This window comes from Capricornis sumatraensis, chromosome 15 (assembly GCF_032405125.1).
Source record: "Capricornis sumatraensis isolate serow.1 chromosome 15, serow.2, whole genome shotgun sequence".
NCBI classification, from domain to species: Eukaryota; Metazoa; Chordata; class Mammalia; order Artiodactyla; family Bovidae; genus Capricornis; species Capricornis sumatraensis.
Genome location: NC_091083.1, coordinates 43,571,013 through 43,590,305, shown reverse-complemented (window position 1 = coordinate 43,590,305; position 19,293 = coordinate 43,571,013). Strand labels below are relative to the sequence as shown.

At 45.2% G+C, this 19,293-nt stretch overlaps 1 protein-coding gene across 1 annotated transcript in view; it reads right to left on the bottom strand.

The window, feature by feature from the left end:
* The window catches only part of KIZ (kizuna centrosomal protein), an 87,882-nt gene that overhangs the window by 39,897 nt on the left and 28,692 nt on the right, over positions 1-19,293 (bottom strand). Inside the window, exon 7 of the mRNA XM_068987594.1 lies at positions 1,318-1,431. Coding sequence (XP_068843695.1) covers positions 1,318-1,431 — 114 coding nt within the window. The remainder of the gene's footprint in view (positions 1-1,317; positions 1,432-19,293) is intronic.

Genomic DNA, 19,293 nt, shown 5'->3' with positions numbered 1-19,293 from the left:
GTAAACACGTTCAGCACTGGTGACCCTCACTCTGTGATCTGTGGGATGGAATCCTGTGATCAGCCATGTTTTCTTGGGACAAGGTCCTTTTAGAGACCATTACCCTGACGGCTCCTCACGCCCTGAAGGGACCCGATTCGGATTTATGGATTTATGCCGAATTCCACTCTGAAAACCACGTTATCCTGCCTGTTTATATCCTTAATACAAAAGAGTCTGCATGACACACAGAAAGGACAGCTGACACCAGATGTAAAACAACCAGACCTGAAAGCCATCTCACTCTCCCGGCCAGACAAGGCCCTTTCAGGTGGGCTGACCACACCTGAGCAACCACTTGTTCTTGGCTAGAAAACGGTGGGGACAGACTTCAGTGAGGGGAGTTCACTTCAGTCAGTCCTCCAAATAAAAACCAGGGTAAGGACACTGGTAACACTCATGCACCCATGAATTAGGCACCTACCAGGGGCAGCACTGGAGAAACCACTACACATATTATCTATCTGCAATGCTGTGAATTTAATTCAGAAGCCCAGATGGCATAAAGCTTCTGAGGCCCTGACAAGACACCCAGAGTGCTGAGAACGTGTGTGGAGGGATAGATTTCTGACTGATTCAGAAAGAACCATGACTCACGTGTGCCAACCACCCTGCAAACGATTAACCCTGCTCACTCACGCCTGCTTTTGAGCCACTGAAGGCACATGGCTGGAGCAGCGCTCTCACACTTGAGGGAGCAGAGGTAAGCATGCATTCAAGCCCAGATGGCAGGGCCCCACCTCCAGACCCCTGGTTCAGTGGATCTGGGGTGGGACCCAAGAACGTGCATTTCTAACAAGCTTCCAGGATGTGTTGATGCTGTTGGTACAGGAACTATATTCATCAGAGGCCTGCATCACCAGCATGACCTTGGAAACGCAGGGACCCATCTGGGGTTTGGATATGGCAAAGATACCTGTCCAGCGCAAGGTTCTGCTAGACTACCATCTGGGTGTTCACCAAGTTATGTGAACATGTGAGACTGAGCTTACCCATGTTCCCTCACCACCAGTATGCCTTAAAATGTTGCTATGGGCAGGGGTTCAGCAGATACACGTGCAGGGACTGAGCAAGATATATGAGCAGGGATTGAGCAGATGTATCCAATTAACAATGAGAAACAAATACGTTCACAAAGAAGTAGATGGTGAGGCCACAGTTATATCGATGCTCTGGGTGTCCAGCACAGAGCTGACTGTGTACGGCAGTGTTTTTCCACCCTTATCTGGGAACGAGAAGGGCCTACCCACCACAGCAGCAATTTGATGACTGTCATACCTGACTTGCTCTTTGTCACTGCCACCCCCAGGGCAGAGTCGCGGGAGCTGGTGAAGGACACCGGCTCCGCAGGCATCAGGGCCTTCTCGTAGGATGTCACTGTGGTTACAGAGCCTATAAAATAAAACAGGTGCCTCAAGAGATGTTTATTTGAGCCCAGATGGTCAGCTTCTAGAATCTACGGTGGCTCTTCATGGTTTATTGAAATATATCTGTAATATAATCTAAACATAAAGACACAGCAACTAGACTGTCTCTTGACAAAGATGCAAAACGGGGTGGTTTGAAAAACTTGTCTGCAAAGGTGGCTGTTTTAAATCCATCAGAGGAAGTGGCTTTTAACCCTTTTCAGACTTCAGTGAGGTTCACATCCACAGCTGTGCAATCTCACTGCACATCCCACCTAACTGATAGGAACACCAGATAATCTGAACAGCTGAAAAGGCTAATTTCACATTGTCAATCATAACAAAGTTAGATCTCCTCCACTCATATGAAATTTACTTAAATTGTCACTGCTAAGAAATTGAAAACTGCTGGCTGAAGTAGAGGTTACGTCCTCTATTTCTGAATGCAGAAAAAATGACTATTATTTCTCCATTCAGATCCCATTGCAATGAAATTTTCTTTATTTTTAGAAAGAACAGGAAGGAGTGGAAAGAGGGATTTAGCCCTTGTCATCTATTTGCAGTCCACAGGGACACTGGTGGAGTGTTAACTGTTCTAGGTTAGGTCTGTCAGGGTCACAACAGTCTCCAAAGAGCTTGGTTAGTAAATTCCTTAAAAAAAAAAAAAAAAAAAAAAAGACTGTTTGCATGATTCTAAAGAGTCATGAGAGAAGACATCAAAGACAAAATACTTTTCCTTTAAAGAAACTGATCATATATGTAGCTGGCAATATACAACACATTCCCCAACAGGAAAATGAAGCAACTTAAAAAGCAATGTTCATAGCAAAGTATTACTAATTTGTAATCAGTATAATGGTTGGAGAGATCTAATGGTTGGGCTAAGTTACTCAATCTATTTGATGGCCATGTGCCTGATGATACAAGGGTGAAAAAGACCTGCTCCATCTGTACACTGGAGGCCTCCCTCCCACCCCCACCCCGAGCAGGCCTTCACCTTAGGCAGGAAACAGAAACTGGTCCCCAGATTCAAGCCTTGTTCTGGACTCTAGGCCCCTCCGCTGGCACCTGCAGCTCCAGGCCAAGTCCCAGCTCTTGTCTAAACCCTGAGCCTGTGGCCCATGTGGTCCTCATTGCCTGACCTCAGCTGCCCCAAACCTCCTTGCCCGTGGGATGTGCAGTACCTGTGTCTACCAGCTTTTTCGAAGGCAAACTCTGGGTCCCGATTCTCCCTAGAAGGCTGTATCTTGTCATTAACCAATTCACAGAGTAAGACCTGCCATTAAGACGACGAAGATAAGCAATTTCAGAGCAATAATGATACGTAGAGGGGAAGATGGTTAGGAAGGTGGGGCAGGGCCCTGTGCTGGGGAGGATGCAGACAGAGGGAGACCATAGCGGAAGGCAGGCGGCAGCAAGGCAAAGGCGAGGGAAAGCCAGGGTAAGAGGGGGTGGGTCTCAGCAAGGAGATAAGCTGGCCAGGATGGTGACTGGATAGTAATAGGAAATAAGATTCAGTATAAAACTCTGGCAAAGAAACAGTGAAAAATGTCGTGGGTTTTTGAGTCATGGCTGGTTTCCTGGCAGCTGTAGCTGTGGACGGGGTTGGTGAGGGAGAGCGGGGCCAGGGGACCAACCCTCTGCTCTGGGTGGCAGGGGACAAGCTCGCAGATGTGAGCGCAGTGGTGGGCGGCAGACAAGGAGGACCCACACGCCCACCGCTGGTGGGGTGAGGATCCTAAAGGCTGGGGCAGGTGTCATCCTTAAAGGGCTGGTCACCCCAGGCTCCCATGGCAGAGTGTCTCAGTGAGGCTAGATCTTTCCAGTTTTTAAGAGAAGCTGGAAATTCACCATTGCTGGTTTTATTTTTATAGGACATCTCTCAGATTTTAACATGAGGCAACTATTCAGAAGAATGTTAAAAACTGCGCTTGATAAACAAAGCCATGCCGTGGGCTCAGAAATCTCTAGCTTAGATGGCCTCTAGACTCACTTTCCAACCAGGGGGACGAGGGGTGAGCCCTGAGCAACGGATGTGGCTTCTGTATCCTTGCAAACCCAAGTACAGCAGGGGAGCTAGGCAGACATTGGCTCATGCTGCTGTGCCAAGGTGGAATGCGGCAGTGCCCCCCAGGGACGAGTATTTTACCTCTGCCACTTTTAGGAATGATGAGAAGAGAAAGCCGATCAGTGGGGTCTGGTTACTGTTATAAACTCCCTATAGACAATGCTCCCCGACTCCAGCATCCTCCCCCCATCTCCATCCCAAGTACCACCACGGCAGCTCCAGTGAGCAATCATATGCCAAATGCCTTTCCTCTTTAGCAGTCTGCTGAGTCCAGATGTCAGGCCTGCTCAGACCAGCTGCCCCCACGCTTGTCTGGCAGTGTCTCCGACTGCCTCCTTCACAGGGATTTTTCTTATCCCTGAGTTCTTCCAGCATGAAGCAGACAACATCCCACCCTGTGCTGTCCTCCAGCTATGCCCCATCTGACAAGTCTTCCCCACACGACTAAGAGGCCTGTTGAGAACAGCAAGGGTACTTGGGATTTCACAGGATGCTAACGGCACTCTTAAGGACACTGTGTGCTGGACAGGACAAGATTTAAACCCACATGAGACAATTCATGACGTGTGTGCTGTTATAGTCTGTTTTTACACGGCGGTGTCACACCGGCCCAGGGCTTCCAGGGCTCAGCAAGGAATGATCTACAAGATGGTCAGTGAGACAGCCACCAGCACTGTTGCAACGGAGCCATGGCCCACCCTAGATTAACTCCTAACATTATGTGCCGAAAGATGAGTGGCTCTGAGTTGAAGATTTCTAACATTTATCTCCCCATGGGACAGACTTTAGATTGCAAAATATCCATCAACTCTTGCCTGCAAACAACTTAAATAATTCACGCAATGTACAGAGTTAAAAGATTAAAGACGTTGTGTGATGAAAATACCATTTTCAAATTCAAGAGCCCAATTTCTTCCGTGTCTTCTATTTGCATTCCTGCCAGAACCCTTCAGCTAGAAGAGCACTGGCCTGACAGCCCGTCTCTCTCCTGGGGAGAGGGTGTCCAGGCACCAAGGCACTGGGCCCCACCATTCGTTTGCCTTCTGTGAGGTCCAGCAAGAAGACAAACCTGCTTGAGGACAAGCAACTGGTAGTAACACAAATGGCTGCTTTAACGTCATTTTATTTTATCCAATAAAACTTAAGCACACAATAAATTATGTTTTGGCTAAATTTAAACTAATTACTTTCTGAGAAAGCTTCATTTTCAGTCACACAGAATTTAGGACATAATTTACAAGAAAGCAACTTCATGCCAGGCTAATGTGAGCAGTCAAGGTAGAGTTTTTAAAAAAAAAAAAGAAATAAAGGGAGAAAAGATGCTTTTTCTTTCAGTATCACAAACTGAGAATTACTTCTTGGCAAACAGAAAATAAATTTCTCCTTGACTCTAGCACATGACCTTCCCATCTGCCCTGGTTGTCATCTTCGGGGTACTCAGTGAGCAGTGCTTCAGCTGCAGTGATGGGAGCCTGACTTTGGGGTTTCATTTTCTCCAAGAGACACAGTCTTTGCATGGTGTGGGCCCGGACTCCAGGCAGGGACGAGTCTGCTTACACAATTTACACAACACAGTGTTACTTGTTGAAAGTTTTATGGATGATGTTTACTGTCTCTTTAAGGAAATGGAAGAATCAGAAGGCAGTCAGTTATATCCAGAACGAAGTTTTAGGGAGGAAACTATTTCAGAAAGAGCAACAACAAGCAGGCGTCACGCACAGAGGTGGCGGTGAGATATGAGCATGTCATGGAGAAATAACCCACACACGTGAGGGTGGGAAGAAGGCAACACGGCCTGTCTCCATCAGATTCCAGAGCTTGCAGAATCCTCGCTTGTTAACTCACAGCTTTGGTAGGTCATACTTTCCTTTTGAAACATAAGGTGGCTTTGATCTTTTCACTAAGAACACATGGTCTGGATAGAACAGATTATTTTAAAACCATCATTCCATCAGATCCTAGGTCTGTTTTTCTGCATTTAATGCCCAAGGAAATTTGTTGATTACAATGAACAACACTGAAAAATCCTAAGACCCATGAGGTTCCTGAATTTAAACAGAAGTAACAGAATGCATTCACGCACCTCAGGTTCTGAACCCACAATTGCTGCAAACTATTGGGTTGGCCAAAATGTTTGGTCAGTTTTTCTGCAAGCTGTAAGGAAAAACCCAAATGGACTTTTTGGCCAAACCTAATGTAACTAACTAATGTAGCTAATTCAATCTGTGTCGCTTACAGGTCTTCCTGAAGCAATTTAGCACCTTCACCATTAAGAGAAAACCTCCTGTGATGCCCACCCACCCATAGGTACACACACACACACACACACACACACACACACACACACCACTGAGCAGCAGAGAGGCCTGGAGAAGCCCTACCTCCATAAAGATGCAAATTAAGATTTAAACAGGCTAACAATCGGCCGGAGCTAATCCTTTTACAGAGGTGTGAATGGCTATTGAAAACTGAATTCCGGCTGCCAGCTTTTGTTGAGTGGTCCTACAGACACATCTCACCCAGCAGCAGCGCCAAGCCACTGACTCTGAGGATGACTGATAAAACAGTTTCATCAGGCAAGCATCATTTGTTTGCTCTGATACCAATTTCCTGACCATCCATCCAAAGGCGTGCATGTAAGCAGACTGAGGCAGGAGGGCTTTGGGAGCAGGAACAAGGAGCAAGGGTCTTGGGCCTGATGCCCGGCAGCCGGAACAGCTGGGGGTACAGCCTTGGGGGAGTCTAGATGCGAGGGGGCGGGGGAGGGGGTTTTGTTGGCCACACAAAACGGTGGTAGAAAGGACAAACACGTACATAGTTAAACAGTACTTTTCTTTTCACGGCCTGTCTCGAGAAACCTATGTTTTGGGGGCTACCTCGGCCCCCATTGTGCAGCCCCCTGGGTGGTCCCTTCCGGGGGGCCACTTGAAGGCGCACAAAGTCTGGAGGGAGCGAGGGAGGAGGAGCGGCAACACAAAGGCCGGGGCGGGGGGCGGGGGGGTGCAGGGGTCTGCGGTGCCGCGGGCCAGGGGTCACGAACAAGGCTCCTCTCTTCACCCGGGAAACAAGGCTCCTTGTCTTCACCTGGAGGCCGGGTGATGGCGCTGACAGCTGGGACCCCAGCACCCGCGCCTGTGAGGCGGCTCTTTCTTTAAAGCAGCAGAGGCCTGACAAGCAAAACCTTTGCCTTTCCCTCTCACTGGCCTCCAAACAGACCTTCTTATTTGGCCCCACTTCATTTCAGAACTACTGCCTCTCCCAGACTACCTGTTTTCTTAAGTTCCTTAATGAGATTCTGGAAGGCTTGATTTATAATAGGTGTTCTCCTTTCACCCTTCAACAGAGAGAACCAGTCTGAACCCAGAACCCAGTTCTTAGTAGCCAGGAATTTCTGGGGCTCCCAAATTTCACTCCCAGGTTGATAAAAATCAGCCCTGCCTTGGGAGGGGGCAGTGAAAGCTGAACACGTTTGCTCCCAGGGTATGTTACATCCCTTACATGTCACCGGGGGGAGGGGGTCTCCCTTAGGGTGCTGGCTGCGCTCTCCAATCTGAGGTGCATGCAACAGGTCTGTAGAGCCTGGCTTGAAATCCCTGCTGCATAAATGAACATGTAGCTGCTGCTGCTGCTGCTGCTGCGTCACTTCAGTCATGTCCGACTCTGTGTGACTCCATAGACGGCAGCCCACCAGGCTCCCCTGTCCCTGGGATTCTCCAGGCAAGAGTACTGGAGTGGGGTGCCATTGCCTTCTCTGATGAACACGGAGGGTGAATGACTTATCAGACTACTTGATGCCTTTGCAAAACTTAATACCATCAGGCCACATATTTTGGAAACGTTTTTAAAAATATAATACTATGAACACCATAAAGAATTTTTATTAGACATTATCATCATCAGTTCTATAATTAAACGCTAGAGCCTCTTGATGAAAGTGAAAGAGGCGAGTGAAAAAGCTGGCTTAAAACTCAACATTCAGAAAACTAAGTCATGGCATTCGGTCCCATCACTTTGTTACATAGTTAGAATACGGAAAAGGAGTCCAAAATGGAGGTGGCTAAAAGACAAGGAAGGGAAAAGCCCGTGAAAATAGAATAGAGGAAGGTCAAAGGAAGGTCCAAGGACTGGAGTGAGGACTTCAGGTAGAACAGCACTCCTGACTAAGCCCAATTTGCATAGGCCAGGCCCAGGGGGAAGAAAAAAATATATAAAAAGAGGAGCCGAAGGGCTCGTGCTCTCTCTCTCTCCTGCGCTCTTGTCTTCACGTCTTTGGATTGACGTGCCCTCATGCCTTGAAGATGGATTTTCCCGCTATCTTCTAAACAAAATAATAGCTGTAACACTGAGCTGTAACACTGATTTGTCTAAGAGCTATAACAAGGTCCATTCGAGACCTGAGGGCTATAACACGGTCTGTCCAAGACCCGAGAGTTGTGACACGCCGAGGGGGCTTTAATGGCCGTCACCCCAAATCTTTGTTGTGACAAGACAGAACCGAGGAGCATACACTTGCCTGACAACTTCATGGCAAACATATGGGGAAACAATGGAAACAGTGACAGACTTTATTTTTGGGGGCTCCAAAGTCGCTGCAGATGCTGACTGCAGCCATGAAGTTAAAAGACGCTTGCTCCTTGGAAGAAAAGCTATGCCCAACCTAGACACATATTAAAAAGCAGAGACATTACTTTGCTAACAAAGGTCCATCTACTCAAAGCTATGGTTTTTGCAGTAGTCATATATATGGATGTGAGAACTGGACTGTTAAGAAAGCTGAATGCTGAAGAATTGATGCTTTTGAACTGTTGGAGAAGACTCTTGAGAGTCCCTTGGACTGCAAGGAGATCCAACCACTCCATCCTAAAGGACATCAGTCCTGAATATTCATTGGAAGGACTGATGCTGAAGCTGAAACTATAATACTTTGCTCACCTGATGTGAAGAACTGACTCATTTGAAAAGAGCCTGATGCTGGGAAAGATTGAAGGTGGGAGGAGAACGGGACGACAGAGGATGAGATGGTTGGATGCCAACACCAGCGTGATGGACATGACTTTGAATAAGCTCCGGGAGTTGGTGATGGACAGGGAAGCCTGGTATGCTGCAGTCCATGGGGTCGCAAAGAGTCGGACACGACTGAACAACTGAACTGAACTGAACTGAGCGGGTGCTTTTGGTAAAGGGACATCTTACTGTCAGAGTAGAACCAACTTTGCTGCAGCATAATGACTGATGGAGGACCCTAAACCAAACATCAGACTTCTGCTGTGCTATTACACATCTGTCTCCATATGTTTGAGTGCACTGGGATGTGTGTGTGTGCATGCATGTGTGTGTGCATCTGTAGAAGAGTCTAGGAGGCTCAGGTTGGGCTGGCACAGTTCCAGCACATGAGGAAGATCTGAAGGCATGATGGGTGGTGGACGAGCTCACTGAGGCTCAGGCAGTGGTCAGATCCTGAAATAAGTTAGTATATAAGTCACTTCTCCAGGACAGGTGATGTTCTTACGACGCCAATTATGCTTCATGAATGGAAGTGCCGTGCAAGGCAGTCAGTGATCCAGGTCCACCTCAGTGATGACACTGAAATGGGAGAAGCAGCACCCAGGGAGGGACCAGCATGAAGGGACTGAACACTTGGCTATTGATGCTTGCCCCCTCCTGCAGGAGTCCAGTAAAAATTGAGCAGAACACCATGGGAAAGACTGTGCCTGCTTGCTACCTGCCCTCGCAATACTGTATCGCAATAAAAAAAACCAAATCCCTTTACTATTCAAATACTCAATCATCCAAAATAATCCCAAAGACAAAAAGAAGAAACAAGAAAGGAGACGATACCAAATCATCATTGTGAATGAACAAATGAATTAACTGCGGAGGAAAGGCTGGCAGGATGCGAGCAAGGAAACAGTCCATGCTAACCGGCCCTCCTGGGTAAATACTGGGAATCAGGTGAAACAGCGTCTCCTGTCAGTGCTGGGCTTCAGAGGACATCAGACAAGCACATCGCTAATTCAGAGTAACTGCATCTTTCAAAACAGTGGAAACCAATTTCAAGTATGCTCCTGACTGTTATTGTTTTAGTCACTAAGTTGTATCCAACTCTTTGTAACAGCATGGACTGTAGACCACCAGGCTCCTCTGTCCATGAGATTCTCCAGGAAAGAATACTGGAGTGGGTGCCACTCCCTTCTCTAGGGGATCTTCCCAACCCAGGGATTGAAGGAGAACCCGTCTCCTGCACTGCAGGCGGGTTCTTTACCACTGAGCCACCAAGGAAGCCCATGCTCATGATGACAGATGTAATTATGCTCCAACAAGCATGGTCAGCACGTGTCCTCATGATCTGTACTTCAGCTTATCAGTAAGGACTGTCAGTGCCATGAGCCAGTACTAAATGGACATTTCTCCAAAGAAGACATACAGATGGCTAACAAACACATGAAAAGATGCTCAACATCACTCATTATTAAAGAAATGCAAATCAAGACCACAATGAGGTACCATTTCACGCCAGTCAGAGTGGCTGCTATCCAAAAGTCTACAAGCAATAAATGCTGGAGAGGGTGTGGAGAAAGGAATCCTCTTACTCTGTTGGTGGGAACGCAAACTAGTACAGCCACTATGGAGAAGAGTGTGGAGGTTCCTCAAAAAACTGGAAATAGAACTGCCTTATGACCCAGCAATCACACTGCTGGGCATACACACTGAGGAAACCAGAATTGAAAGAGACACATGTACCCCAATGTTCACTGCAGCACTGTTTATAATAGCCAGGACATGGAAGCAACCTAGATGTCCATCAGCAGATGAATGGATAAGAAAGCTGTGGTACATATACACAATGGAGTATTACTTAGCCATTAAAAAGAATACATTTGAATCAGTTCTAATGAGGTGGATGAAACTGGAGCCGATTATACAGAGTGAAGTAAGCCAGAAAGAAAAACACCAATACAGTATACTAAAGCATATATGTGGAATTTAGAAAGATGGTAACGATAACCCTGCATGAGAGACAGCAAAAGAGACACAGATGTATAGAACAGACTTTTGGACTCTGTGGGAGAGGGAGAGGGTGGGATGATTTGGGAGAATGGCATTGAAACATGTATAATATCATGTAAGAAATGAATCGCCAGTCTAGGTTTGATGCAGGATGCAGGATGCAGGATGCTTGGGGCTGGTGCACTGGGATGACCCAGAGAGATGGTATGGGGAGGGAAGTGGGAGGGGGGTTCAGGATTGGGAACTCATGCACACCCGTGGCAGATTCATGTTGATGTATGGCAAAACCAATACAGTATTGTAAAGTAAAATAAAGTAAAAAAAAAAAGGGGGGGGGAGAAATTGGTTTAGAGTCTAGAAAGCAGTGTTTTTCAGTGTCTGGGGATTCCTTGGTGACTCGGACGATAAAGCATCTACCCACAATGCAGGAGACCTGGGTTCAATCCCTGGGTTGGGAAGATCCCCTGGAGAAGGAAATGGCAGCCCACTCCAGTACTCTTGCCTAGAAAATCCCATGGATGGAGGAGCCTGGTGGGCTACAGTCCATGGGGTCACAGAGTCAGACATGACTGAGCAACCTCACTTTCCTTTCACTTTCAGTGTTTAAGGTGGCAGGACACCTGGAGTTCTCAGAACTTTGTGCAGAACACCAGTGTGCTGATGTACTTCGTTTCATCACACAAATCAGAAAAAGTTTTATGAGTGGACAATGAATATACATGTACAGTATAACAATCACACATCCATGATAAAAACCCAACCCATCAAAGCTAATGAGATCAGCAGCTTCCCACAGATTTGTCCTTATTCACTCGATGCTCTCAACGCATTTTTTCATTCTCTAGTAGGCAAGCTACAGCAGGTACTGAAGTTTTAGGAAAAATTATTTTGAGCAAGTTCGCAAAATCACCAAGATTCATTTTTACTCACTGCAGGGTAATTCTAGTGAACACATCTGAGCATCACTATGATGGAGGAAATGAGTCTAGTGCTGCCTGAAGCAGCAGATTCAGACACATTCAGTCCATCAAAATGAGAAGCAAATTAAAACAGATTTACACTGATGAGAGAGCAGCAAGAAAAAGTGAGAGTCAGTTGGACACCATGGAGGACGGGATTCAGGACTCCTCCCCACTGGGTTCAGATTCTCCTGGAGGTTAAGTTAACAGAGTGAGTCGCTCAACAAGGACTCAAATGGTGAGATCAAGTGTGAAAGTACAAGAACACATATCTTGGACGTTTTAAAAGCTCATTTCCTGCTTCGTTTTGGGTTTTCAGCTGTCTTACGCACATGCACTTCCCATGATGCCCCCTGCCCCCCAAGGGAAAGCCTCTCATTCAGGTCCTCAGCTCCAATGTCCCTTCTCTAATCCCACCTTCACAGTGATTTGTTTTTTTTTTTTTCAGAAGCCTGTCACCGTGGCTCAAAGACTGTTCTTCAGAGATGAGGAATATCAGTTTAGGGGACTGTAAAAGGGGAGCTGAGCCAGGAGGAGCTGAAGAGGAGGAAAAAAACAGTGGCAAGATGGAGTGGAGCCAAGTGTTGACGTGTTCCACCCGACGACTGGAGATAGGTCCCAGTTTTGCCCCAAGGACCCTTCCCCACCATCACCCACCCACCTTGAGAGGGGCTCACAGTGAAGCACAAGGTCTGGTGGGAGCCAGTGGGCATTGCCTTGGCCCAGGGACGCTCAGGATGTGGCTACACAGTGTGGTCAGAGCCATGGAGGCAGAAGCCCCACTGCTAGGTCCAGGTGTGAGCACCTCCAAGTCATTGGGGGGCACTGCCCGAGCTGGGCAGTCCACCTGAAAGGGGGTCCCTGATCCACTTCAGGGTGAGGAAAAGGGACTGCAGTGGGTGCGGGGCCATCTGCCCTGAGGACAAACTCTGGGCATGAGCTCCGAGTGGAGCTGAACTGAGAGGATCAGGGCAGCAAAAGGGATCTTTCCACTTGGAGTGTGGAGGGGGAAAATGGAAGTGACCAGAGACAGTAAGAGGCCACCTGTCAACATGATGGGAGAGCAACAGGAGGGGGAGCTCTGGGGCCACTAGACGAGGCAGGTGCCCCCTGCCCCACTCCAAGAAGACAGAGATGTTCATCACTGTGCTACGTATTAGCATGCCAAGTTTACAGAACAGCCTAAGCTGATCCCTAACGAGACATTAAAGATTCCAGGTAAGCCAAGCTGCAGCATGCGATGTCAGAGTTGGACTATAAAGGAAGCTGAGCGCTGAAGAATTAATGCTTTTGAACTGTGGTGTTGGAGAAGACTCTTGAGAGTCCCTTGGACTGCAGGGAGAGCCAACCAGTCAATCCTAAAGGAAATCAGTGCAGAATACTCATTGGAAGGACTGACGCTAAAGCTGAAACTCCATTACTTTGACCACTTGACACAAAGAGCTGACTCACTGGAAAACACCCTGATGCTGGGAAAGATTGAAGGCGGGAGGAGAAGGGGACGATAGAGGATGAGATGGCTGGATAGCATCACTGACTCAATGGGCATGAGTTTGAGAAAACTCCAGGAGTTGGTGATGGACAGGGAGGCCTGGTGTGCTGCAGTCCATGGGGTCGCAAAGAGTCAGACACGACTGAGTGACTGAACTGAACTGAAGCTGCAGCATGGTGAGACACCACTGTCCCACCCCAGACGACACACTGCCCAGGCTGGGGCTCAGTCCTGTCCCCCAAGAACAGGGCTGAAATATGACTCCTCAGTTCTCCTCCACCTTCCCTTCCTGGCTACAGCTGAACCTCGGTCCAGCTGCTCACACATCCTGGCTTCAGTGAACCCCACAAGGTTTCAGACGAAGGTTTTCCTTTATGATACATATTCTACTCTAGTTCTCTTGGTTCTGGAAGGGATCCCATTTTGGGGGGAAAACTTATCACATCCATTTGGATGATTATCTTCTGGCTGAACCCTGAGTTCTAGGGGCTCACTGTGATCTTATGTGCTGATGCGAAGTGCAAGCTATGCTTACTCTGCACAATATCCACCACTTCTCAATGAAAAGGACCAGGAAAAATAAAATGCCCATTTTGTCAGGATGCAGATTCTTTGATGCTAGAAATTAAATCTAACAAATGGCCAAGAATCAGAAGTGGGAGAGATAGAAGCCAGGTTCATTTCTAATTTAAAAAAAAAAAAAAAAGGCTGGCCCACTGCTGCATGTTATATATGAAAGCCTATGTTAAGAGGGTAAATCTGAAGCGGTCTCATTACAAGGAGAATTTTTTTCTATTTCTTTAATTCTGATGGATGTTCTTTACACTTACTGTGGTAATTATTTTGTGATGTGTGTAAGTCAAATCACTATGTTGCACACCTTAAATTTATACAGTAGTATATGTCAATTATATTTCAAAAAAGCTGGAAGGAAGAGAAAAAGGCTGGCCATTTCTGTCTCACCTCATGGACGTCCCTGATTCTTGACTTCTGAATCCCTCGTATCATATTACCACAAGCTAATTAGTTATTAGATGCCAACATATGCCAGCCACTGTGCCAGGTGCTTGTGCCAAAAATGTGAATCTGATGAGGGTGATAAATGAGAACTGAGAAGTCAAGCTCGATAAGTCAATGGTGATACCTGCCAGAAAGAGATCCAAGGTGACAGTTGCAAAATGTCACTGCTCTGCAATTCTTCCTGCAATTCCACAGCACATTTCGAGCAAGGTGAGATCAAGAGAACATTTCAAACCAAACAATTCCTGATTTGCTTCCTGTGACGGGCAGGGCTAGCCCGAGAAATAAGGCACCAGGTTTGTATTCTGGGTAACTGTTCCTAAATGTGTACAAAACATAATCACAGCCTGAAATCACATATTCTACGTGTCAGCAGACGATCATGAGCTTGGCAGGCTTTCTAGAAATCACACTCAGGAAAACAGCAAAGTATTGTGTACAATCTAAAGGGACGAATTGTTAACAGGCTTGAGCGGGCTTGTCACAAGGGGAGAAACATGATATACAAGGGGAGAAAGCCGTCCCAGGAATAGATTGAAAAGGTAAAGAGCAAAGCAAATGAGAAAGGACTGGGACAAAACTATGCACTTCATCATGACAAAGGAAAGGGACTAAACGAGATCCGGTTTCCTAGGTTTTCAGGAAGGAAGAAGTGGCCAAGCAGAAGTGATTATGAGGGAGACGGGAGCAGGGGACACGGTGGGGAAGGGAGGGGCAGGCTTGGGTGCTGACATTGTTTCTTGACTGGGTGGGGGACCTGTGATAATTAACTGAGCAGTATGCTCAAAATTTGTTTGCTTTTCTGTATGCACGCTATACTTCAAGAGTAACACTTATCTTAAAAAAGTACATACAAGAAGGACTTCAGCCTCATTTAGTGCCATCAAGGTAATGCAGGCTAATCCTTGCATTAAGAAAAAAAAAATATATATATATACATGTGTGTGTATATGTGTGTTTATATATATATAAAGTATGTCTTTGATAGCATTAGAGAGACAAAGCAGGAAGGAACTACAGGATCAAACTTTAGAGAAAAAGGAAATTCTAGGAAAGAACTACAGGATCAAAATTTGGAGAAAAAGGAAATTCAGAGAGATGAGCCTAATGTTTGGGGCACCTTTTCTTTGAAGGGCATGTGCCAATGTCTGAAAAGGTAGCTGATGTAGTGGGGTCATCTTTGGATAACCCTAGAGAGCAAGAGAATAAAAACAGAAGTCCAGGTCCACCAAGGAAGAGGAACCCTACTAAATGATTCACACTTGGAACTGGATACTCGGGGCTTTCTACAGATACTCTGGTACTTTCTACAGATAAGGGTGAAACAGATAGTCTGGCCCTCAGAGGGACCAAAGCCTGGCTTCAACCCAACTCACTCCTCAGACCTGGGTGAATGTGACCCAGGACCGCTTCTGCCCGAGGTGCTGCCAGGAGCAAATGTAAATCCTCTTTAGGTTTCTTCCTGAAACTCATGTATTTTATATATATAAAAGTCATTCCAAAAAAGAGCAGAGAAAAAAGGGGACATAATTATCGACATAGCAGAAATTCTAAAATACAAATTTATGCCCACAAATTTGAAAACTTAGAAAAATGAATCTCCTTCTAGTATACTACATATTTTCAAAATTGACTCAAAAATATATGAAAACCTGAACATACAGATGAGCATTTAAGAATCAGAATAAGTAATCAAACAAAAATGGAGAGAACTTTCATCAGCAGACCTGTTCTGCTGGTGAAAGCAGCTCTCCCGCTGTAGCCTTTCAAGTGCCCCTCAGTCTCCCCTACCCTCGCTCCACTCCAGGTCCCCACCTCTTCTGACCGAGGCCAGCAGCCTATGATGAGATGGCTGGCAGAGGTGGGACATTGGGTTGAGGCTGGCCAATGGACAGTTTTTTCAACGTCTGTTCACATGCCAGGTGACAATGGCTGTAATTACTGCCTACTTTGCTGACAATCGGGTCTCGGGATTCCTGTCCTCTTGAAAACCTGGTTATGAACTTTAAAAATTTAAACCAAAATAAAGATAAGAAAAGCCTCAGCTATGTCAGATCAAAACAGGTGAGCTAACAGGAGAGGCACAGGCAAGCCTGGAGAATGAAATGCCAGGTAGAACTTGAGGGGGACGCACTGCCCACCCCAACCCCACACTGGCACTGGGCTATTTTTTCCATAAGTGTGACACAGGACCTTTCTTTGAGGGAAAATGCCAGAATACGTGGAGTGGCGAGAAAAAGCTCAGGGGAGCACCTGAATTGAGGGGCAGAGGTCATGTCCAGGAAAAATGAGGCGTAATGAAGACAAACAAGCAACACAGAGAGCAGACATCTGAAGGTCTTATCATGCTGGAAGAAACACTGCACTTACCAACATGCTTCCAGTGCCTCTTAAAGTAAACTCTGGGCCAATTGGAAAGTTGTAACAGTTGTAAACCATTACTCCAGGCAACATGGCTCCAGCAGCAAGTCTTTTCTCAGATGCAAGAACTTCCTTCCTAAACTTAACTTTTGAGAGGGGCAAAATTAAAATCACTGGATGAGACTCCAACTATATGACTGCATTTTTCTGACCCTGAGAAACCAAGGCTTTCATTTGACTTAGAGTAAAAGGCAGCATTACATTCTGTTTTCAGGCATGCTCCATGGGGAGAAAGAACAAAGCAACTTTACAAGTACTTTGTTCAAGCTGGAAGAAAGGCATATAGCACTTCACCAGGTTATATGAGGCTGGGAAGCACCAAAATCAATATGGACAGAGCCAAAAGTCAAAACACCGCTGCTTGGTTTTCTTTTTCTAATTAAAGAATCTATTTGCTTCTTGAGCGTCCTCATTCAACCTTAAGAAATATTATCCTTGATGACACTCCAGTTATGCAGGCAGTGGAGAGGGTTATCAACAGACAGTTATGAGTGCAGACTCTGGACCCAGACAGCTAGTTCAAAGCACACTGAGCCACTCTGTGACCCTGAACACAACCTCACTGTGTCTCCATTTCCACCTCTGTAAGACGGTGATGACAACAGGAATAAACATACTGTTATAAATAAAGCTCTCACAATAGTGCCTGGCACAGAGTTGATGCTACTGAAGGGAACATCATACTGGCTGTGGTTTATGTGTTCAAGCACAGAAACTGGGAGCATGAGTCTGGCATCTGCCAGTCAGTCTGGATGTAAGCTGCACCTCCAGCCAGCTGTATGACCTGGGAACGTTATTAATCTCTCTAAACCCCACGTGAAACACTCTATTTGGCATCTGCAGCACAAGCTTGGCCCTCGGTTCTCTGCACTCTTCATTGTAGACTCTCCCCAGACACCTTTTCTGGTTCCTTCTGAGCTTCCTGACACTGAATGTGGAGCCAAGCCTTGGGCTGCTTTCCTATGCATGTTTATTTCCTAATGTTCCTCTTGGGGTCCATGGGGCTTTAAAATGCATTTATACTATGATGCTTTAGTAGAGCTGCAGGATATAAAATCTACAGGCAAAAATTAGTTGCAATTCTATATAATGAACAATCTAAAAGGGAAACTAAGAAAATAATCCCATTTACAATAGCATCAAAAAGGACAAAATACTTACAAATAAACTTAACCAACTAAGCTAAAGACTTGTACATTGAAAACTACAAAACACTATTGAAAGAAATTAAACACAAATAAATGGAAAGACAACTCGTGTTCATGGATTAGAAGACTAATATTGTTATAATGTATATGCTACCCAGTGCGATTGACAGATCCAATGTAATTCCTCAATCTCCCAGCATCATTTTTTTTTTTTACAGAAAAAGCAAATAATCCTAAAATTCATATGGAACCACAAAGGAATCTGAGTAACCAAAATAATATTGAGAAAAAAAGAATGAAGCAGGAGAACACACAGTCTCATTTTAAAACATATTATAAAGCTACAGAAATCAAAACAGCATGGTACTGGCATAAATACAGACATATAGACAAACGGAACAGAATAAATCAATGCATATATAGCCACCCTTATCTGGACAAAAGTGTCAAGACAGGGAAAATACACAATGGGGAAAAGTCAATCTCTTCTTCAAGCGGTGCTGGAAAACTGGATAGCTATAGAAAAAAAAAAAAAACAAACTTGATCCTTATATTACACCAAATATGAACTCAAAATGGATTAGAGACGTAAATGTAAGACCTGAAACTACAGAACTCCTAGAAGAAAACACAGGGGGAAAACAGCTTGACACTGGTCTTAGCGAAGATTTCTTGGTTATGACACTAAAACCACAGGCAATGAAAGCAAAACTAGGTAAGCGGGACTATTTCAAACTGAAAATATTCTACACAGCAAAGGAAACCAGCAACAAAATAAAAAGGCAACCTAGTGAATGGGAGAAAATAATTGCAAATCATATGGCTGACTGGGGTCAATATCCAAAATATATAAAGAACCCACACAACTTAAAAATCCAAGCTTTTGAATTAAAAAAATGGGTAGAAGATCTGAATGGGCATCCTTCCAAAGAAAATAAGTACAGCCAACAAGTACATGAAAAGGTGCTCAACATCACTGATCTTTAGGGAAATGCAAATCAAAACCACAATCAGGTATCTTCTTATACCTGTAAGAACTGCTATCATTAAAAAGACAAGAAATAATAAATGTCAGCAAGGATATAAGGAAAGGGAATCCTCTGTGCACTCTTGGTTTGAATACAAACTGGTACAGCTGCTATGGAAAACAGTATGGGAATTCCTCAAAAAATTAAAAATAGAATTACCATATGACCCAGGAATTTCAGTTCTGGGTATTTATCTGAAGGAAATGAAAACACTAACTTAAAAAGATATATACATCCCCATGTACACTGAAGCATTATTTGCAACAGTCAAAATACAGAAGAAACTTAAGTGTCCACTGATGAATGAATAGATAAAGAAACTGTGGTATATATTTACAATAGAATATTATTCAATAACAAAAAGAAGGAAATCCTGCAATTTGTGACAACATGGATGAACTCTGAGGGCATTATGCTAAATGAAATAAGTCAGTCAGGGAAAGACAAACGCTGTATGATCTTACTTACATATAGAATCTAAAAAAAAAACCAAAGCCTGAATTTTATGGATACAGAGTACAGACTGGCAGTCTAGTGGTTGCCAGAGGTGGGTAAAGGGTGGGAGGAGGCTAAATGGATGGAGGCAGTAAAATGCAGAAACTTCTAGTTATAAAACAAGTTCTGGGGGTGTAATATAGAGCATGATGACAACAGTTAAGAATACTGTATATATGAAAGTTGCTGAGAGAATAAATCCTTACAAT